General features: G+C 45.3%; 1 protein-coding gene across 3 annotated transcripts in view; it reads right to left on the bottom strand.

Moving 5' to 3' along the window:
* LOC119402456 (ufm1-specific protease 1) overlaps positions 1–23475 on the bottom strand; it is a 91648-nt gene that overhangs the window by 48174 nt on the left and 19999 nt on the right. For all 3 annotated transcript variants that reach the window (XM_037669611.2, XM_037669609.2, XM_037669610.2), the window contains exon 4: positions 20122–20224. In XM_037669611.2, the coding sequence (XP_037525539.1) occupies positions 20122–20224 (103 nt within the window). The remainder of the gene's footprint in view (positions 1–20121; positions 20225–23475) is intronic.

Raw genomic sequence — 23475 nt, 5'->3', positions numbered from 1 at the left:
AATAACGACAGAAAGGCATACAGGAAAGAACAAGACACAAAAAAGATACAGCAAGGCAGAAATAAGAGAGGAAAGAAGGAGAGACAGCAATGTAGAATAACGACAGAAAGGCTACAGGAAAGAACAGACACGAAAAAGAGACAGCAAGGCAGAAATAAAGAGGAAAGAAGGAGAGACAGGAAGATGTAGAAATAACGACAGAGGCTAAGGAAAGAACAGACACGAAAAAGACAGCAAGGCAGAAATAAAGAGAGGAAAGAAGGAGAGACAGGAAGATGTAAAATAACGACAGAAAGGCATACAGGAAGAACAGACACGAAAAAGAGCAGCAAGGCAGAAATAAAGAGAGGAAAGAAGGAGAGACAGGAAGATGTAGAATAACGACAGAAAGGCATACAGGAAAGAACACACGAAAAAGAGACAGCAAGGCAGAAATAAAGAGAGGAAAAAGGAGAGACAGGAAGATGTAGAAATAACGACAGAAAGGCATACAGGAAAGAACAGACACGAAAAGAGACAGCAAGGCAGAAATAAAGAGAGGAAAGAAGGAGAGACAGGAAGATGTAGAAATAACGACAGAAAGGCATACAGGAAAGAACAGACACGAAAAAGAGACAGCAAGGCAGAATAAGAGAGGAAGAAGGAGAGAATAGAAATAACGACAGAAAGGCATACAGGAAAGAACAGACACGAAAAAGAGACAGCAAGGCAGAAATAAAGAGAGGAAAGAAGGAGACAGGAAGATGTAGAAATAACGACAGAAAGGCATACAGGAAAGAACAGACACGAAAAAGAGCAGCAAGGCAGAATAAAGAGAGGAAAGAAGGAGAGACAGGAAGATGTAGAAATAACGACAGAAAGGCATACAGGAAAGAACAACACGAAAAAGAGACAGCAAGCAGAAATAAAGAGAGGAAAGAAGGAGAGACAGGAAGATGTAGAAATAACGACAGAAAGGCATACAGGAAAGAACAGACACGAAAAAGAGACAGCAAGGCAGAAATAAAGAGAGGAAAGAAGGAGAGACAGGAAGATGTAGAAATAACGACAGAAAGGCATACAGGAAAGAACAGACACGAAAAAGAGACAGCAAGGCAGAAATAAAGAGAGGAAAGAAGGAGAGACAGGAAGATGTAGAAATAACGACAGAAGGCATACAGGAAAGAACAGACCGAAAAAGAGACAGCAAGGCAGAAATAAAGAGAGGAAAGAAGGAGAGACAGGAAGATGTAGAAATAACGACAGAAAGGCATACAGGAAAGAACAGACACGAAAAAGAGACAGCAAGGCAGAAATAAAGAGAGGAAAGAAGGAGAGACAGGAAGATGTAGAAATAACGACAGAAAGGCATACAGGAAAGAACAGACACGAAAAAGAGACAGCAAGGCAGAAATAAAGAGAGAAGAAGGAGAGACAGGAAGATGTAGAAATAACGACAGAAAGGCATACAGGAAAGAACAGACACGAAAAAGAGACAGCAAGGCAGAAATAAAGAGAGGAAAGAAGGAGAGACAGGAAGATGTAGAAATAACGACAGAAAGGCATACAGGAAAGAACAGACACGAAAAAGAGACAGCAAGGACAGAAATAAAGAGAGGAAAGAAGGAGAGACAGGAAGATGTAGAAATACGACAGAAAGGCATACAGGAAAGAACAGACACGAAAAAGAGACAGCAAGGCAGAAATAAAGAGAGGAAAGAAGGAGAGACAGGAAGATGTAGAATAACGACAGAAAGGCATACAGGAAAGAACAGACACGGAAAAAGAGACAGCAAGGCAGAAATAAAGAGAGGAAAGAAGGAGAGACAGGAAGATGTAGAAATAACGACAGAAAGGCATTACAGGAAAGAACAGACACGAAAAAGAGACAGCAAGGCAGAAATAAAGAGAGGAAAGAAGGAGAGACAGGAAGATGTAGAAATAACGACAGAAAGGCATACAGGATAAGAAACAGACACGAAAAGAGACAGCAAGGCAGAAATAAAGAGAGGAAAGAAGGAGAGACAGGAAGATGTAGAAATAACGACAGAAAGGCATACAGGAAAGAACAGACACGAAAAGAGACAGCAAGGCAGAAATAAAGAGAGGAAAGAAGGAGAGACAGGAAGATGTAGAAATAACGACAGAAAGGCATACAGGAAAGAACAGACACGAAAAAGAGACAGCAAGACAGAAATAAAGAGAGGAAAGAAGGAGAGACAGGAAGATGTAGAAATAACGACAGAAAGGCATACAGGAAAGAACAGACACGAAAAAGAGACAGCAAGGCAGAAATAAAGAGAGGAAAGAAGGAGAGACAGGAAGATGTAGAAATAACGACAGAAAGGCATACAGGAAAGAACAGACACGAAAAAGAGACAGCAAGACAGAAATAAAGAGAGGAAAGAAGGAGAGACAGGAAGATGTAGAAATAACGACAGAAAGGCATACAGGAAAGAACAGACACGAAAAAGAGACAGCAAGGCAGAAATAAAGAGAGGAAAGAAGGAGAGACAGGAAGATGTAGAAATAACGACAGAAAGGCATACAGGAAAGAACAGACACGAAAAAGAGACAGCAAGGCAGAAATAAAGAGAGGAAGAAGGAGAGACAGGAAGATGTAGAAATAACGACAGAAAGGCATACAGGAAAGAACAGACACGAAAAAGAGACAGCAAGGCAGAAATAAGAGAGGAAAGGAGAGACAGGAAGATGTAGAAATAACGACAGAAAGGCATACAGGAAAGAACAGACACGAAAAAGAGACAGCAAGGCAGAAATAAAGAGAGGAAAGAAGGAGAGACAGGAAGATGTAGAAATAACGACAGAAGGCATACAGGAAAGAACAGACACGAAAAAGAGACAGCAAGGCAGAAATAAAGAGAGGAAAGAAGGAGAGACAGGAAGATGTAGAATAACGACAGAAAGGCATACAGGAAAGAACAGACACGAAAAAGAGACAGCAAGGCAGAAATAAAGAGAGGAAAGAAGGAGAGACAGGAAGATGTAGAAATAACGACAGAAAGGCATACAGGAAAGAACAGACACGAAAAGAGACAGCAAGGCAGAAATAAAGAGAGGAAAGAAGGAGAGACAGGAAGATGTAGAAATAACGACAGAAAGGCATACAGGAAAGAACAGACACGAAAAAGAGGACAGCAAGACAGAAATAAAGAGAGGAAAGAAGGAGAGACAGGAAGATGTAGAAATAACGACAGAAAGGCATACAGGAAAGAACAGACACGAAAAAGAGACAGCAAGGCAGAAATAAAGAGAGGAAAGAAGGAGAGACAGGAAGATGTAGAAATAACGACAGAAAGGCATACAGGAAAGAACAGACACGAAAAAGAGACAGCAAGGCAGAAATAAAGAGAGGAAAGAAGGAGAGACAGGAAGATGTAGAAATAACGACAGAAAGGCATACAGGAAAGAACAGACACGAAAAAGAGACAGCAAGGCAGAAATAAAGAGAGGAAAGAAGGAGAGACAGGAAGATGTAGAAATAACGACAGAAGGCATACAGGAAAGAACAGACACGAAAAAGAGACAGCAAGGCAGAAATAAAGAGAGGAAAGAAGGAGAGACAGGAAGATGTAGAAATAACGACAGAAAGGCATACAGGAAAGAACAGACACGAAAAAGAGACAGCAAGGCAGAAATAAAGAGAGGAAAGAAGGAGAGACAGGAAGATGTAGAAATAACGACAGAAAGGCATACAGGAAAGAACAGACACGAAAAAGAGACAGCAAGGCAGAAATAAAGAGAGGAAAGAAGGAGAGACAGGAAGATGTAGAAATAACGACAGAAAGGCATACAGGAAAGAACAGACACGAAAAAGAGACAGCAAGGCAGAAATAAAGAGAGGAAAGAAGGAGAGACAGGAAGATGTAGAAATAACGACAGAAAGGCATACAGGAAAGAACAGACACGAAAAAGAGACAGCAAGGCAGAAATAAAGAGAGGAAAGAAGGAGAGACAGGAAGATGTAGAAATAACGACAGAAAGGCATACAGGAAAGAACAGACACGAAAAAGAGACAGCAAGGCAGAAATAAAGAGAGGAAAGAAGGAGAGACAGGAAGATGTAGAAATAACGACAGAAAGGCATACAGGACAAGAACAGACACGAAAAAGAGACAGCAAGGCAGAAATAAAGAGAGGAAAGAAGGAGAGACAGGAAGATGTAGAAATAACGACAGAAAGGCATACAGGAAAGAACAGACACGAAAAAGAGACAGCAAGGCAGAAATAAAGAGAGGAAAGAAGGAGAGACAGGAAGATGTAGAAATAACGACAGAAAGGCATACAGGAAAGAACAGACACGAAAAAGAGACAGCAAGGCAGAAATAAAGAGAGGAAAGAAGGAGAGACAGGAAGATGTAGAAATAACGACAGAAAGGCATACAGGAAAGAACAGACACGAAAAAGAGACAGCAAGGCAGAAATAAAGAGAGGAAAGAAGGAGAGACAGGAAGATGTAGAAATAACGACAGAAAGGCATACAGGAAAGAACAGACACGAAAAAGAGACAGCAAGGCAGAAATAAAGAGAGGAAAGAAGGAGAGACAGGAAGATGTAGAAATAACGACAGAAAGGCATACAGGAAAGAACAGACACGAAAAAGAGACAGCAAGGCAGAAATAAAGAGAGGAAAGAAGGAGAGACAGGAAGATGTAGAAATAACGACAGAAAGGCATACAGGAAAGAACAGACACGAAAAAGAGACAGCAAGACAGAAATAAAGAGAGGAAAGAAGGAGAGACAGGAAGATGTAGAAATAACGACAGAAAGGCATACAGGAAAGAACAGACACGAAAAAGAGACAGCAAGGCAGAAATAAAGAGAGGAAAGAAGGAGAGACAGGAAGATGTAGAAATAACGACAGAAAGGCATACAGGAAAGAACAGACACGAAAAAGAGACAGCAAGACAGAAATAAAGAGAGGAAAGAAGGAGAGACAGGAAGATGTAGAAATAACGACAGAAAGGCATACAGGAAAGAACAGACACGAAAAAGAGACAGCAAGGCAGAAATAAAGAGAGGAAAGAAGGAGAGACAGGAAGATGTAGAAATAACGACAGAAAGGCATACAGGAAAGAACAGACACGAAAAAGAGACAGCAAGGACAGAAATAAAGAGAGGAAAGAAGGAGAGACAGGAAGATGTAGAAATAACGACAGAAAGGCATACAGGAAAGAACAGACACGAAAAAGAGACAGCAAGGCAGAAATAAAGAGAGGAAAGAAGGAGAGACAGGAAGATGTAGAAATAACGACAGAAAGGCATACAGGAAAGAACAGACACGAAAAGAGACAGCAAGGCAGAAATAAAGAGAGGAAAGAAGGAGAGACAGGAAGATGTAGAAATAACGACAGAAAGGCATACAGGAAAGAACAGACACGAAAAAGAGACAGCAAGGCAGAAATAAAGAGAGGAAAGAAGGAGAGACAGGAAGATGTAGAAATAACGACAGAAAGGCATACAGGAAAGAACAGACACGAAAAAGAGACAGCAAGACAGAAATAAAGAGAGGAAAGAAGGAGAGACAGGAAGATGTAGAAATAACGACAGAAAGGCATACAGGAAAGAACAGACACGAAAAGAGACAGCAAGGCAGAAATAAAGAGAGGAAAGAAGGAGAGACAGGAAGATGTAGAAATAACGACAGAAAGGCATACAGGAAAGAACAGACACGAAAAAGAGACAGCAAGGACAGAAATAAAGAGAGGAAAGAAGGAGAGACAGGAAGATGTAGAAATAACGACAGAAAGGCATACAGGAAAGAACAGACACGAAAAAGAGACAGCAAGGCAGAAATAAAGAGAGGAAAGAAGGAGAGACAGGAAGATGTAGAAATAACGACAGAAAGGCATACAGGAAAGAACAGACACGAAAAAGAGACAGCAAGGCAGAAATAAAGAGAGGAAAGAAGGAGAGACAGGAAGATGTAGAATAACGACAGAAAGGCATACAGGAAAGAACAGACACGAAAAAGAGACAGCAAGACAGAAATAAAGAGAGGAAAGAAGGAGAGACAGGAAGATGTAGAAATAACGACAGAAAGGCATACAGGAAAGAACAGACACGAAAAAGAGACAGCAAGGCAGAAATAAAGAGAGGAAAGAAGGAGAGACAGGAAGATGTAGAAATACCGACAGAAAGGCATACAGGAAGAACAGACACGAAAAAGAGACAGCAAGACAGAAATAAAGAGAGGAAAGAAGGAGAGACAGGAAGATGTAGAAAATAACGACAGAAAGGCATACAGGAAAGAACAGACAAGAAAAAGAGACAGCAAGGCAGAAATAAAGAGAGGAAAGAAGGAAGACAGGAAGATGTAGAAATAACGACAGAAAGGCATACAGGAAAGAACAGACACGAAAAAGAGACAGCAAGGCAGAAATAAAGAGAGGAAAGAAGGAGAGACAGGAAGATGTAGAAATAACGACAGAAAGGCACACAAAGACAGAAGGATACAGAAAAGAAGAGGCACGAATAAGAGACAGAAAAAGCAGAGAGCAAGAAAGAAGGAGAGAAATAAAGAGAAACAAAGAAAGAGAGGAAGATTTAAAGCTCGCTCGCAGTCGGGTAGGTGAGCGCTCGTTGTTTCAGACATGGCATCGACTTCGCTCGCGGGTGCTCCACGGAAATGGCGAATTGCGACGGATTCCGATGAATCTGAGCGGGAATCTCTGGACGATGGTAGCAGCACAGACACGGAAGACGACTTAGATTCGTCAGACTTCGGCACGGACGGCGAAAGTGCGTCAAACCACCCTGAAGATCAGCAGCTATCCGCCGGTAAGTTTCGTACTCTCGTCGGGCCGTTTTATCGCTGCCGCGCGTCGATGTAAACATAGCCGGTGCGTACCAAAGGCCACAGCTCTTATCTGCAAGGTGTCAACTTCTTTCGGGCAGGAGCATTTGGCGCCGGCTGCAGAAAGAGCGCAGCTCTCTTCGCGAAGACGGCGCGGAGTGGACCTTGACCTGGCGCTCCGGAGTGCCGCGCGGCGGCTTCTTCGTGTTCTTTTTCACCGTAGAAGTCGTCAGAGAGATATGCAACTACACAAAGAAGTATGCGTGGATGCATATTTTCGAAAAGCCAGCGCACAATGAGCCAACCTTTGTTTCACCGCGTCGAGAAACTGCTTCGCGCGGTGGCATGATAGGCACTAGTGTTTATATTTTGGTATGCATGTACTATCGCGCTCAGTATGAGCTACATATCATACTAGCGCGTGGCCGAACGCTCTGCAAGGTTGTACAGTGGCGCGCCGATCATGGCATATTTTCGAGTTATCGGGAGAGAGTTTAGCTGCTCGTCCGAGCGCGCATCACCCCCACTTGCTTGCTTTCACCCTCGAAGTTATTATTTTTGAAGCTGATATTGGCTGATATCACCGCAGGGCAAAAATGAGGGCGAGGGTGAAAGCAAGTGGAGGCGATGCGCGCTCGCAGGGACAGCCAAACTCTCTCCCGATAACTCGAAAATATGCCATGATCGGCGCAACTGTACAACCTTGCAGAGCGCTCGGCCACGCGCTCGCATGATGTAGGTCATACTGAGCGCGATAGTACATAACCTTTGCACTTACAGAGCTCACATTTGTACTATTATTCTATAGGGGCTTTGCGTTCCAAACGTATATGTCGATTTTAAATGCCGACCCGACCCGACCGACCGACCTTTGCATAACCTTTGCACTTACAGTTATATTTGTAATGTTATTCTATAAGGGCTTTGCGTTCCAAACGTGTATTTTGATTTTAAATGCCGACCCGACCTACCGACCGACCCGACCGACCTACCTTTGCATAACCTTTGCACTTACATTTATATTTGTACTATTATTCTATAAGGGCTTTGCGTTCCAAACGTATATTTCGATTTTAAATGCCGACCCGGCCCACCGACCGACCTTTGCATAGAGAGAGAGAGATAAACTTTATTTACAATAAAAAATTCTTTTGGGGGGAGCCCTAGTCGAGGGCCCCACTGGCCTTGGCCGCCCGTTCAACCTGGTCGATCAGCGCTTGCTGATCGGCCAGGTCTGAGCTGGACAGTCGCGCCTCCCACTGCTCCAACGTGTGTGTTGGTATCGTGCCTGTGTGTGTCAGGTGTGGGGGGTGTTTAGAGCAGCCCCAGGTAATGTGGTAGAGTGTAGGGCTTCCTCCGCACCAGGGGCAGGAACTTCGATAGCACGTAGGGAACATGGCGTGTAATCTTTTTAAGTGGGGATAAACCCCAGTTTCAATTTTTCTCCAATTTATTGCCTCCTCTCCTGTTAGGCGTTTGTCGGGAGGGGCGTATACTTGTCGGGTAAAACGCTGATGGGATAACCTTTGCACTTACAGAGCTTATATTTGTACGATTATTCTATAAGGGCTTTGCGTTCCAAACGTATATTTCGATTTTAAATGCCGACCCGACCCACCTACCTTTGCATAACCTTTGCACTTACAGAGCTCATATTTGTACTATTATTCTACAAAGGCTTTGCGTTCCAAATGTATATGTCGATTTTAAATGCCGACCCGACCCGACCCGACTTGACCGACCGACCATTGCATAACCTTTGCACTTACAGAGCTTATATTTGTACTATTTTCTATAAGGGCTTTGCGCTCCAAACGTATATTTTGATTTTAAATACCAACCCGACCTGACCCGACCCGATCGACCGACCGAATGACAGCATAAAAGCAGTCTGAGTAGAACCGCATTTGATGCCAGGCCTCTATGACCAAAGAATCCAGCACATCGTGTCCGCATGTCCCTATGACGGTTTCAAACCACCAAAATGTCAAAGAACTTCCAGCGGTAGTGCCGAATTCCTCATTGCAAAGGTACACAGACGTGTCCTGCACGACGCAGCGACCAGAAGGTTTATACAAACAATGGGAGAGTGAAGAAGAAGATAGAAGAGTGCCTGCAGCCTGGTTGGTACACGCCGACAGAAAATGAGAAACAGCGTGAACAACAGGACAGGCTAAGTGCTGACAGCAAGCGGACTACAGCACGACCACCGCTGTGCAGTGCTGATGACAAGCCCCATTTGAATCACCTTGTGCCCCACTTTTGACACGTGCTTTTTTCGTGCGGCTGGCACCTTTGCCACACAATATGCACACACAGTGCTTTTGAAGGACTGTGGCATCACCAGTTGTTCTGCCAAGCTTTGAAAGTCCACTTGGCGTGTCTTTACTCTGTGACAAGAGTTGAAGATTGGGCAAGTTGGTTTGTCATACTTGAACTGGTACAGCGCATCACGAAAAAAGAAGAAACGGCCGAGCTGGCCAGACAAAAAGACAGCGTGCTAACTTCCAACTGGCTTTCATTGGCAAACTACATCACTGCAAGAGGAGACGGCACCATCACGACATCATGGAAGAAAGTTTCATAAATTGTTCGCCTGATTAAGGAAGACCATTTCATTAACCTTTGTGTTTATCAAAGTTTGTCATGACGTTGCAAGAGTGTGTCTCTTCTCGGCGTGACGCTCGGGTGCATTAGTGTGCTTGCACAAGACTATATTTGATGCAGTTTGCCAAGCCAGTTGGAAGCCAGCGGTCTAGTTCCTTCTTTTCCCATGATGTGCTGTACCAGTTCAAGTTTATTCTGTGAGCCTAGGAGCTCACTGAAATTCTCAGTGCCTTCTCACAATGCCACTATGGGCATCCACTCTGCAGGCTGGTCTGTTTAGCAATGTTATTGCGTTCTTCCTTAGACAACAGAGTTCTCCACGACTTCTTCTCGGTGCAACATGATGCCCAAGTAGCAGTTATAATGATGGCTCTATAAACGGGAAGCCTCACCAGATCTTCATCTGGGTGCTTAGGCGTGCATATTTCAGAAAACAAGTATTAGAGAAGTGAGTTGGGCTAGTTGGTGCGAATTAACTGTGGACATATCTACTAGCGCGAAAAACACAAAGGACGAGGTAAAGACGGCAGACAGGACACAGCGCTAAACTTCAACTGATCTTTTACTTCCACAAGACACAAGAAATCACAAGCTGCGCAGGAGGCTGCGCCACACGGAAGAAAACAGCCAAAAACGCCCCATAAACGTACTACATTTTTTACTTTCACATGCCCTAAGTTGATGAATCGTGTGATAACTAATCCAACGGTTCTATGCGCAGATTACGGTTCAAGTATGCGCACTCCTTGTTGCTGAGGGCCAGCGATGGTGCGCTTACACACCGATCACCCGCTTTTTTTATGCAGAAGGCCTCGTAGATCTCTCTGTCTGATTGCCCTCGCAACCGCCTGAGCACACGAGCGCAGTGAAACTGTGCTTTGCACGCGCACCTTCGGCAATGGTCAGCAAGATGGCCAGCGGCAGCTACGGCACTGACGGATGCCCGGTGTTCCCTCAGACGGTCGTTTAAACAACGGCCCGTCTGGCCGATGTAGCACTTTCCGCACGACAGTGGAATCATATACACCACTGCGACTGAGCATTCCACGAAGCGCGTGACATGCTTTTTCCCACAGGCTCGAGCACCCTCCGTAGCATTCACCATACGGCACATCCCAGAAAGTTTTCTCGGTGCAGTGAAAACAACTGAGACGCCGCATTTCAGTGCTGCCTTTTTGAGGCGGTGCGACACCCTGTGCATGTACGGCACCGGTACAGGGCGCACCTGCCTTGCCTGCTCACTAAGCCCAGTGGTGGGTCGTGCCTGCTTAACCTCTGAAATGAGGCTTTCCGCTACCGACACTATGGTGCCGTCAGGGAAACCGGCGCTTCTCAGCCTATTGACTTGGTGCATTACACTGCTTGCTACCTGGTGCTCACAGGATTTGTGGCAAGGCGGCTCGAAGGCTATTCACTGCTATTCCCCTTTTGACAGTTTTAGAGTGGGCCGAATTATAGTTGAGGATTGGTTTCTTACTTCGCGGGCAATATGCCCAGCAGAGTGTACGTTCCTTAAAGCTGATGCGGAGATCAAGAAATTGTAAGCACCCATCGACTGGCATCTCATGTGTAACCTTAGACCACCACAAGAACATGTTTAAACGCTTCGAGCACATCATCCACGACTGCATCCTTAGCATCCATTTCGAGGCCTGTCATTAAAATTAGGAAATCATCGACATATCTAAAAATCTTTGCGACAAAAGTTTTGTCAACACATGCGTTCACTTCCTGTCAAATCGGATAAAAACAAATCACTTAAAACTGGTGCTATGCGTGAGCCTATACATATACCATCCCTCTGCACAAAGGCACCACCGTTAAAATCAACAACTGTAGAAGAGAGGTAAAATCTAAGCATTTCCAGAAAATTGTCAATAGATATTCCCGAAAAGTTCTGAAAGGCAACAGGGCCAAATTCCTCTACGCGGTCCCTAACCACGTTCATTAGATGATCCTGCGGAATAGAGTAGAAAAGGTCTTCTGCGTCTACTGAAAAAGCGAAAAAACGCTCCCCCGTTTTTTCATGCTCTGACAAGTAATGAATGACCGAATTTGAATTAGATGCGAGAAAAGGATCATCAGTTCTCAAAACATTAAGTTGCTTTTGAAGGAACTTCGAAAGCTCACCCTGCCAGCTAGCCTTTCTGTTACAATCGACCTGAACGGCATCCCCTTCTTTGTGCGTCTTGGCAGAGAAGAACAGCCCCAACATGTCGTTCTTCGTCCCTGATATGCACTTCCTAAGTCCTTCTAGAGTCATATCCTTGCACAACGCTAAGGCTTTCTTCTTCAGCTGTGCTAAAGAGCATTTGGACTGGACGAAGTTCTTATCTACTGCGGCCCTTGCTTTTTCACGATACGCTGAGGTTGGGGAGCACTACAAACCCACCCTCCTTATCCGAAACGAGCAATGCGAGGTCATTTGCTTTTAGGTAATTAACCGAATTTCTAAGCGCATTTTCCGGCGCCCTATCATAGCGACAAATGGGAGGCAGGCAATCTACACCCTCAGATACACATCTATTCTGCTCGTCATCCGCAGCACGGCAAGCAATGTTTCTTACAAGCCCGATCAAAGATACAGGTGTAACATTAGGCTCATTGCTGAACTTTGGCCCATATTTTAACACATCATGAACTTTGGCAGGAACCGAGCACTCGAACGTGGTTACAGGCGCAGCAGCTGCAGCTGATTTCTGTTGCACTTCTTCCAAGCATTCAGTGAAGGGACCCACTTCTCCCAAAGAAAGTTGCAAACGTTCGTTGCCTCACGGCTTCTTCTGCGGAACACGGCCTCCCCGTTACTGCGTCCACTCACTTGAGACTCTGTGAAGACCCGGAGGCAAAGCTGAAAGTGGCGAACTTGACGCCACAGTTCAGACCGCATGATCTTCGTAATTCTTCTGGCATGGCTGGCTGAAGGGGCGCAAGGGGTGAAGAGAGCACGAACTTCCAATGGCACAAGACGGTGGTTGAGGGCAAAGGAGAGAACCCGCGCACGACACGTAGTAATGGCAATGAGGTTGACTAGAGTCACTGAAGGATCAACACAAAGAGAAGGCGGAAGAACAGGGCCCAATGTACTAGAAAGTAGCAGTATTAGAGAAGTGAGTTGGGCTAGTTGGTGCGAATTAACTGTGGACATATCTACTAGCGCGAAAAACACAAAGGACGAGGTAAAGACGGCAGACAGGACACAGCGCTAAACTTCAACTGATCTTTTACTTCCACAAGACACAAGAAATCACAAGCTGCGCAGGAGGCTGCGCCACACGGAAGAAAACAGCCAAAAACGCCCCCATAAACGTAACTACATTTTTTACTTTCACATGCCCTAAGTTGATGAATCGTGTGATAACTAATCCAACGGTTCTATGCGCAGATTTACGGTTCAAGTATGCGCACTCCTTGTTGCTGAGGGCCAGCGATGGTGCGCTTACACACCGATCACCCGCTTTTTTATGCAGAAGGCCTCGTAGATCTCTCTGTCTGATTGCCCTCGCAACCGCCTGAGCACACGAGCGCAGTGAAACTGTGCTTAGCACGCGCACCTTCGGCAATGGTCAGCAAGATGGCCAGCGGCAGCTACGGCACTGACGGATGCCCGGTGTTCCCTCAGACGGTCGTTTAAACAACGGCCCGTCTGGCCGATGTAGCACTTTCCGCACGACAGTGGAATCATATACACCACTGCGACTGAGCATTCCACGAAGCGCGTGACATGCTTTTTCCCACAGGCCGAGCACCCTCCGTAGCATTCACCATACGGCACATCCCAGAAAGTTTTCTCGGTGCAGTGAAAACAACTGAGACGCCGCATTTCAGTGCTGCCTTTTTGAGGCGGTGCGACACCCTGTGCATGTACGGCACCGGTACAGGGCGCACCTGCCTTGCCTGCTCACTAAGCCCAGTGGTGGGTCGTGCCTGCTTAACCTCTGAAATGAGGCTTTCCGCTACCGACACTATGGTGCCGTCAGGGAAACCGGCGCTTCTCAGCCTATTGACTTGGTGCATTACACTGCTTGCTACCTGGTGCTCACAGGATTTGTGCAAGGCGGCTCGAAGGCTATTCACTGCTATTCCCCTTTGACAGTTTTAGAGTGGGCCGAATTATAGTTGAGGATTGGTTTCTTACTTCGCGGGCAATATGCCCAGCAGAGTGTACGTTCCTTAAAGCTGATGCGGAGATCAAGAAATTGTAAGCACCCATCGACTGGCATCTCATGTGTAAACCTTAGACCACCACAAGAACATGTTTTAAAACGCTTCGAGCACATCATCCACGACTGCATCCTTAGCATCCATTTCGAGGCCTGTCATTAAAATTAGGAAATCATCGACATATCTAAAAATCTTTGCGACAAAAGTTTTGTCAACACATGCGTTCACTTCCTGTCAAAATCGGATAAAAACAAATCACTTAAAACTGGTGCTATGCGTGAGCCTATACATATACCATCCCTCTGCACAAAGGCACCACCGTTAAAATCAACAACTGTAGAAGAGAGGTAAAATCTAAGCATTTCCAGAAAATTGTCAATAGATATTCCCGAAAAGTTCTGAAAGGCAACAGGGCCAAATTCCTCTACGCGGTCCCTAACCACGTTCATTAGATGATCCTGCGGAATAGAGTAGAAAAGGTCTTCTGCGTCTACTGAAAAAGCGAAAAAACGCTCCCCCGTTTTTTCATGCTCTGACAAGTAATGAATGACCGAATTTGAATTAGATGCGAGAAAAGGATCATCAGTTCTCAAAACATTAAGTTGCTTTTGAAGGAACTTCGAAAGCTCACCCTGCCAGCTAGCCTTTTCTGTTACAATCGACCTGAACGGCATCCCTTCTTTGTGCGTCTTGGCAGAGAAGAACAGCCCCAACATGTCGTTCTTCGTCCCTGATATGCACTTCCTAAGTCCTTCTAGATTCATATCCTTGCACAACGCTAAGGCTTTCTTCTTCAGCTGTGCTAAAGAGCATTTGGACTGGACGAAGTTCTTATCTACTGCGGCCCTTGCTTTTTCACGATACGCTGAGTTGGGAGCACTACAAACCCACCCTCCTTATCCGAAACGAGCAATGCGAGGTCATTTGCTTTTAGGTAATTAACCGAATTTCTAAGCGCATTTTCCGGCGCCCTATCATAGCGACAAATGGGAGGCAGGCAATCTACACCCTCAGATACACATCTATTCTGCTCGTCATCCGCAGCACGGCAAGCAATGTTTCTTACAAGCCCGATCAAAGATACAGGTGTAACATTAGGCTCATTGCTGAACTTTGGCCCATATTTAACACATCATGAACTTTGGCAGGAACCGAGCACTCGAACGTGGTTACAGGCGCAGCAGCTGCAGCTGATTTTCTGTTGCACTTCTTCCAAGCATTCAGTGAAGGGACCCACTTCTCCCAAAGAAAGTTGCAAACGTTCGTTGCCTCACGGCTTCTTCTGCGGAACACGGCCTCCCCGTTACTGCGTCCACTCACTTGAGACTCTGTGAAGACCCGGAGGCAAAGCTGAAAGTGGCGAACTTGACGCCACAGTTCAGACCGCATGATCTTCGTAATTCTTCTGGCATGGCTGGCTGAAGGGGCGCAAGGGGTGAAGAGAGCACGAACTTCCAATGGCACAAGACGGTGGTTGAGGGCAAAGGAGAGAACCCGCGCACGACACGTAGTAATGGCAATGAGGTTGACTAGAGTCACTGAAGGATCAACACAAAGAGAAGGCGGAAGAACAGGGCCCAATGTACTAGAAAGTAGCAGTATTAGAGAAGTGAGTTGGGCTAGTTGGTGCGAATTAACTGTGGACATATCTACTAGCGCGGAAAAAACACAAAGGACGAGTAAAGACGGGCCAGAACAGGACACAGCGCTAAACTTCAACTGATCTTTTACTTCCACAAGACACAAGAAATCACAAGCTGCGCAGGAGGGCTGCGCCACACGGAAGAAAAACAGCCAAAAACGCCCCCATAAACGTAACTACATTTTTTTACTTTCACATGCCCTAAGTTGATGAATCGTGTGATAACTAATCCAACGGTTCTATGCGCAGATTACGGTTCAAGTGATGATGTGCTCGAAGCGTTTTAAAACATGTTCTTGTGGTGGGTCCTAAGGTTTACACATGAGATGCCAGTCGATGGGGTGCTTACAATTTCTGATCTCAGCATCAGCTTTAAGGAACGTACACTCTGCTGGGCATATTGCCCGCGAAGTAAGAAACCAATCCTCAACTATAATTCGGCCCACTCTAAAACTGTCAAAAGGGGAATAGCAGTGAATAGCCTTCGAGCCGCCTTGCACAATCCTGTGAGCACCAGGTAGCAAGCAGTGTAATGCACCAAGTCAATAGGCTGAGAAGCGCCGGTTTCCCTGACGGCACCATAGTGTCGGTAGCGGAAAGCCTCATTTCAGAGGTTAAGCAGGCACGACCCACCACTGGGCTTAGTGAGCAGGCAAGGCAGGTGCGCCCTGTACCGGTGCCGTACATGCACAGGGTGTCGCACCGCCTCAAAAAGGCAGCACTGAAATGCGGCGTCTCAGTTGTTTTCACTGCACCGAGAAAACTTTCTGGGATGTGCCGTATGGTGAATGCTACGGAGGGTGCTCGAGCCTGTGGGAAAAAGCATGTCACGCGCTTCGTGGAATGCTCAGTCGCAGTGGTGTATATGATTCCACTGTCGTGCGGAAAGTGCTACATCGGCCAGACGGGCCGTTGTTTAAACGACCGTCTGAGGGAACACCGGGCATCCGTCAGTGCCGTAGCTGCCGCTGGCCATCTTGCTGACCATTGCCGAAGGTGCGCGTGCAAAGCACAGTTTCACTGCGCTCGTGTGCTCAGGCGGTTGCGAGGGCAATCAGACAGAGAGTTTCTACGAGGCCTTCTGCATAAAAAAGCGGGTGATCGGTGTGTAAGCGCACCATCGCTGGCCCTCAGCAACAAGGAGTGCGCATACTTGAACCGTAATCTGCGCATAGAACCGTTGGATTAGTTATCACACGATTCATCAACTTAGGGCATGTGAAAGTAAAAAAATGTAGTTACGTTTATGGGGGCGTTTTTGGCTGTTTTCTTCCGTGTGGCGCAGCCTCCTGCGCAGCTTGTGATTTCTTGTGTCTTGTGGAAGTAAAAGATCAGTTGAAGTTTAGCGCTGTGTCCTGTCTGCCGTCTTTACCTCGTCCTTTGTGTTTTTCGCGCTAGTAGATATGTCCACAGAAAACAAGACTCCCTTGTTGTACATTCCAAGCTGCTTTGCCAATGACCTTTTCCATACATTTGTGACGGACATCTTTGTTGATGTGTCCTCTTTGTTTACGTATGTTATTACTGCTGCTGTGTGGTTGCACTGACCAGAGACACCACCTTTACAGGAGCTCGCGCAATGTTCCTGCTGCATAGAGCTGATGTGAAAAGAAACGTATTCAAGGCATTTAAAACTGCACAAAGTTTACGGAACATTGTAACGAACCTTGCCAACTCGCCATCTACCCTTCACAAAATTTGGGAATGCACTGCAAGGTCAGGCAGTGCTTGTCAGGATTTATTTGCTAGGACCATCAATTAAGGAGTGAACTGAGTTACCTAGTATATTTATAACGTAAACACACTTAGCAGCACAGCAGCGACATCAAGTTAGGACAAAGAGCAGCTGGGTAGGCAAAACTGCAGGGTCTGCAAAAAATAACAAAGGTTCGTGGACCCTGTAGTGAGGGATGTGCATGCCAAAATTTGTTTCAGATAGCAACATAAGCAATAAAGAGGTTTTTGCAACGCGCGACAATCTTAAGCAAGGCATTGCGCGAGACTTTGCAGCTGTGAATCATCATGACACGAAGATGCCATCACAACAAAGGAACATCACTTGGCCACTTGCTGCAGTTTCACGTAAGCCATCTATAATTCTAAGCAATCTGAGTATTTTGCAAGTACACAGGTAGAGGGTGTAGTACACCAACGTTATTCTGAGCATGAAAGAATGAGAACTGCGTCTCTCATAATCATATCGTGGTTTTGGGACGTTAAACCCCAGATATTATTATTATTAAAGAATGAGAACTTACCTCGTTCGTCATAAAGTAAGCGTCTTGCATGACGCAAGCCTGATGTCCTTCAATACCGACAACGCTGTAGCCATCGGTTTGTTCATGTAAAAAATGTGACAGCTTTGATGCATGTTTTCACCTTTCTTCATAGTGGCGTCCCCGAAGAAAGATTCCACTATAATATATCTAAGCCCAGCTCGAACGCCTAATGTGCCAGCCATGGGCACTTGCACCGCCATAGCTTCCGAAGCAATGTTCACTAAGACTGCCAACATTGCATGCCAGCCACTCTGCAAGTGGCACTGCTTGTGGCTTTCAAGGCACCACCTATAGGTCCCATACGAGGAACCCTGTGGTGAGGCACACCAGAACACATGACCAACGGTGTTTGTTGGAATGCGCATTCAGGCTCTGTCAACCGTAGGGTATGAGATTGTAGTTGCAGAATGGGTGTTTTGAGGGCACAGCACCCTCCACCCCTTGCAGAGAGGTTTAGTGTGCAGCAGTGCTTGAGCCAATTGTCAGGGAAGGGCATGGACTACAAGCACAAGTGGCACTCTCAAGCCAAGCATTCAAGACCTTCATCCACTAGCTTCTCTTCCTACATTTCTCTTTGCTACATACTGATACTTCTGTATCAGACTCAAGTGGAAACGTGTGGGGCGTCCCAGTGTCAATGCAACATTTTGGAGACAAATAGGATGCCCATCGGAGGTCTGACTTCAGGTATCTGATATGAAATTAGTACTTTTCTGATATTCAATATTATTTATAAGTATATATAGCATTTAAACAAGGATATCAATGAGAAACAGCGCAACTCTTAGGCGCCCGTTCCTGTGTTGAGCGGCATCACCGTTGTCGTCGGCATAACCGATAGAGCGAACGAGAACGAAGGAGAGCAAAAGTGAGACTCCAGCGAGACGGCGTGTTAGCATCTGCAATGCCTCGTGCCTGTTCGTGCTTCTTGTGACAGCGCAATGCATGCCTCTCGCACACGAGCACGAGAAAGTGGGTTGACCTGCGAGGCTTGGGAGAAGATGTGTGTTGGTCGAAGCGACACTGTGTGAGGAATGCTCTAGAAGACTCTTAAGGGCCCTTTATAGTCCAGCACAGCGTTTCTGTCAGGCAGCGGCAGCGGAAGTTGGCGACACCAGGTTCACTACGTTACGGTTACGAAGATGCGAAAACCAAGCATTCTATATGCCACGTGACACATGCGCATGTGCTCAACTTATCGCAAAATCAAAACACCTTAACAGCTGCGCACAGAATTCGCATTAGGCAGTATTGTAATCATCGGTGAATTTTTTCATATTCAATTTCTTACATAAGCGGTTCTCAAACTGGGTTCTCTGGAGGGTTCCAGAGTGAGCTTCAGTTTTACCCCCATCAAGACTTAATTTATGGACTTAAACAAGGAAATTTTCATTGCATTTTGCAGCTAACAAAGTCATCGCACACAGCATGCGCTTATCGGTAGTCTGCGAGTAGTCAGACCCAAGTGGCAGCAGCACCAAACAATGTATAGGTTAAAACTACTAGCTGATGCTTTAGAAGAGCTTTAGAAGAACTACGTAGCTGATGCTACGTAGTTCACTAGTGTTCAGCACATAAGTTTTCAGTGGGGTACAATAAGACGCAGACAAGTGCTGTCTGTGTCTGTATCCTCTGTCTAAAAAATCCTTGCGCAGAACACTGGTGGATTATGCTGCACTACAGACTTGTAATCACAGTGTACATCATAAAATTTGTGCAATTTAGGAGCCAAAAGTGACAACGCGGGCAAAGTGCTGGTAGTTCATGCTTGCAAGGTGCAGTTTGTAATGTTATCAGAAATAAATGGGGAAATTCTGCAAACTGAGAAATTAATGATCATACTGGCTGTGGGGCGTGTTATTTGTGACTCGTGGTGCGTCAACATTCGTGTGGCAGTTTTTATACATGCCCATTTGCCACAGCACCTACGTTGGTTTTGTAATCCAATACACAACAAGCAATTTGATACAAATGATAGGCATTGCTTTGTGCCAGTTGAGGGCGACACGACCATCTAGGCTCAGCCATACAACCAGTGCAAGCAGTGATGGCCCTTTCGCAGTGCAACTGGCATGCGTTCTCTTTTTGCGAGATATAAAATGGGGTTTTTTACACCCAGCATTTCGTTTGCGTGACCAGATTGCTTACGGCGCAGTGCCTGAAGCACGCACTGTATGGTCGGCAAGTGCTTTAATACTCATAATGCAGGGGGAGGAGCGTCATAAAGTCGGTGTTCCACATCAACAGTGATGGCCTTTGAGAGATAACAGGCTGATGCAGTGGCGTCAAAGCTTTAAATAATTTGGCCACCTCCACGCTTTCACCCCAGTTTGAATTGTCCTCAAGCTAAAAGCACAAGAGTGCAAAGAGAAAAATTAGGGGTTCCACAGAAGCTGCTAGGGTTCCCCAAGACCAGGAAGCTCGGGAACCCCTTCCTTACATTTATGTTGACTACATCAAGGATCAAGTGTGATTTGACCATAGTACTACCACAAAGGCATTTAAAAAAAAACCCTCGGCTATTGCACTGCGCTGCTCTCGTGTTCCATAAATTCAGGAGCACAACTCCGTGATGACAAGCTTCAGACGCTAAAGAAGAAGGCTGGAATTGGTGACCTGCGAGTCAGTACTTACCCATCATAACAGGAGAGCCTTGCTGTTCAAAATGCCTCAGCAGGGTATCAATGTGGTGGGCTACCTGACCACCAGTGCTGGCATGGAGGATACGACAGGGAACCTGAAACAGTATGCCCTATGAAACGATGGCATCAACAGGAAAGGCAACTAGAACAACAAGTGCACCAGTTCAGAAAATCTCCAAGCCTGCACAGAACACTCACAACATAAGCTCAGCAGCACACTAAGCTCAGCAGCTCACAGCAACAGCACAGCAGCACACTCACAGCATAAGGAGCGGTCTTTTTCTGCCTGCTAGTATTACGTAACAGGTATGCGAGAGATTATTGGTCAGCTGCCAGCTTGTAAAAAGATCACGTGCGACGCCAACAGGCAGAAAAAGGAGTATTCCACACTCGCCGCCACGGCTTCGATCGGCTCTGACTGACACTCCCAGGTTGAAATGCACAGATATACCCAGTGAAGTGGACCACTGCTGTAGCTCAATTGGTAGAGCATAATTCGAAGGTTGCAGGTTCGATGCCTGCCGGCAGCAAGTCATCTTTTCGTCCACATTTATATCGCAATTACTACAAATGACATCCCTTATACTTTCCTTGGCATTATTGTCTGTTAGTTCTCAATATTGTGTCTGACAAAAAAAAAAAAAAAAAGAGCCCTTAAAATTCCCATTCTTTCCTTCATTGTAACTGTTTGTAACACTCTGCAAGAATTGAATTTCTGAAGACGCACATCTCGGCTTACGTGCTCAATGTTTTACAGGGTGTCTCATGTAACAAGAAGCAAGGATTTAATAAAAAAACATTTGGGAGCCCTTTCCTGATGAGGAAAGACACACAGCTTGGCATGTGTGTGCCTGACCTACTGCGGTTTCTACCATTGTTTCACCATGACTGTGAGAAATGAGCACAGATTGGCTTCACAACAAACACCTCAGCGTTTTCGGTGGCTGCACACAGCAAAGAAGCACTGGTGTCCCCGATAAGCGATAGGTCAACAATGCATGCACATGGTTACAACCATGGTTGAGAGCATTGAAATATTGTAGCGCATAAGTGGAGTTACATGGTTTTATTTCATACTTCACAGGGTTTCTTTAAGTGCCAGCAAAAAATTGCCATGCAGCATGTACATTGCCATAAGAAATCGGATCAGTCGTTCTGGAAATTGGAATGTCTTCTACAACGTAATGAAACATACTTGGCCTATAGTAAATATTAAACATTTTCCATATTTTGTTTTAGTTAACTGAATAATCAAGTGCAATGTAAAATGTACCCTAACGAGCAACACATGACAGCAAACCAAATGTAGTTGGTTTCATCCAGTTAACCCCTTTATTTTAGCTCCTTCGTTCCTGCAAGGTGAAACACCCTGTATATGTACGCAACAGTACTGTTGCTTCCTATTCTCCTGCCACCTATGCGTCGTCTTTGGACTTGACCTAACTTAAGAGCTATAGCTGCCTATGTTACATGTCCCCTATCTGTATATCTAAAACAAAGACAATTCCACCTCGACCCTTAACTGGGCTGGTCCCGTGTCCAATGCATTCCAACAACAATGCAACATAACATTCATCACATTGGTTAACCTCGAAGGGTGGAAACTTGGGCATGTCGCTAGCACATCATGAATGTCAGAGCGGCGCAACAGACAAGGAGTGGCAAAGAACACACCCACAGTGCCGAGAGCATTGAGCCCTACCCGCAGCCCTACCAGCGCTGTGTGTGTGTTTTTCACCAGCCCTTGTTTGTTGCGCTGTTCTTACATTCAATGGTTGTCTTCTTTATCAAAAGATATCGGTAGCTGTCCCATGTGCTTTACTCTTTAGAAGACAAGCTTACCTGTGTACCATGAATTAACATACAGTATGCATTTTCAGTAGAGCTGTGGGAATAGCAAAATTTTGGTTGCGAAGCGAATTCGAATATTGAAGTGTGAGTGCGAATCAAATGGAATATTTTTCGAATAATTCGAAGCGAAATTGCAGAAAAAAAAGTTGGAGAGGATTCCGAAGCATATTCTTATGAGATAGCAACATGAAAGTGTTTCTTTTCGCTAGGTTGAAGCGCAATGTAGAGGCCAAATTGTATTTATGTACATGATTTGGTGCAACCATATGTTGCCGACAACACTTTACATGTGGTAGGCAAAGATGCCATTTCCTCAGCCTCTCCTCCTCTTTCAACTTCTGTGGAAGCCCTACTGATGTGGTGGACAAGGGTGTGCTTCCTTCAAGTCCGAAGTTCCAAATCTGTCTCGTAGACATTGATATATAATAACATCTGAAATCTTGGATGCTAAAATGTTTCGGCGTCCGATTTTTGGTATTTTAGGTCCAAAACAGTGTTAATTGAGCCCCCACCTCTGCCACATCTTTCAGCTCCATGTTGGAACCAGCGTTTTTTTAGTTAATACATTTGCGACCGTAGCGGAGCTTGAAAAGCAGCTTTGCCGCAATGCGGGGGTGTGATGAGGTGAAGCATATTGAAAATCTAGGGACTACTTCTAATCGAACGTTGACTGTCTTTTGGCTATGTTCGACCGTAGCGGAGCTTGAAAGGCGGCTTTGCCGCAATACGAGAGTGTAATGAGGTGAAGCATATTGAAAATCTGAAGGGGTATTTTTTAATCGGACGTTGAATGTATTTGTCTTTGGGAAGTTCGAATGGTTCGAATAGTAAAATTTCAGTGCGAATCGAATCGAATAGCAAACACTATTCGAAAAATATTCAAAATTTCGAATATTCTCACACCCCTAATTTTCAGCAGAGAGCAAATTTATGTCTAGACCTGCTCATTGTTAGGAAACAACAGTAGGCACTGTCGCTATATTTTGGCACTTGCGAGGCACTCACTGTTCCCCCTACCACCCCAGGCAGTCACGGGACAACAACTGGTGCAGCAGCAGCAAAAGCAACCTCCGAGCGCCATGCATTGGGGCGCCTCCAGTGTGTTTACAAGGCACGGCTGTGACATAGGAAACACGCGTACGCTTTCATTTCTTAACAAATGCAAGAACAACCCACCTATCCCAGCAAGTCACTTTAAATTATGGCGCAGAAAACAGCACTTTGACGTCATACCTATGGGCAATCTTCTTAAGATTGTGGGACAATCTATGGATGTATGGTATCACCTGCAGTCGTCGTCTGTCTTTTTCTTTTAAGAAGATTGCCCAAAGGTATGACGTCAAAGTGGTGTTTTCTGCACCACATGTAAGTTAGGTCAGATTCGCTCTATGCTCACCAAAGAAAAGAAAAAATCCTGCACAAAGAAGCATGCTCACCGTTACACCGACTGCGTGACTCGCGTGTTATACAAGATACCACTCAGTTCTGGAAAAGA

Source organism: Rhipicephalus sanguineus, chromosome 8 (assembly GCF_013339695.2).
Source record: "Rhipicephalus sanguineus isolate Rsan-2018 chromosome 8, BIME_Rsan_1.4, whole genome shotgun sequence".
Lineage (NCBI taxonomy): Eukaryota > Metazoa > Arthropoda > Arachnida > Ixodida > Ixodidae > Rhipicephalus > Rhipicephalus sanguineus.
This window is presented reverse-complemented; position numbering and strand designations above follow the sequence as displayed.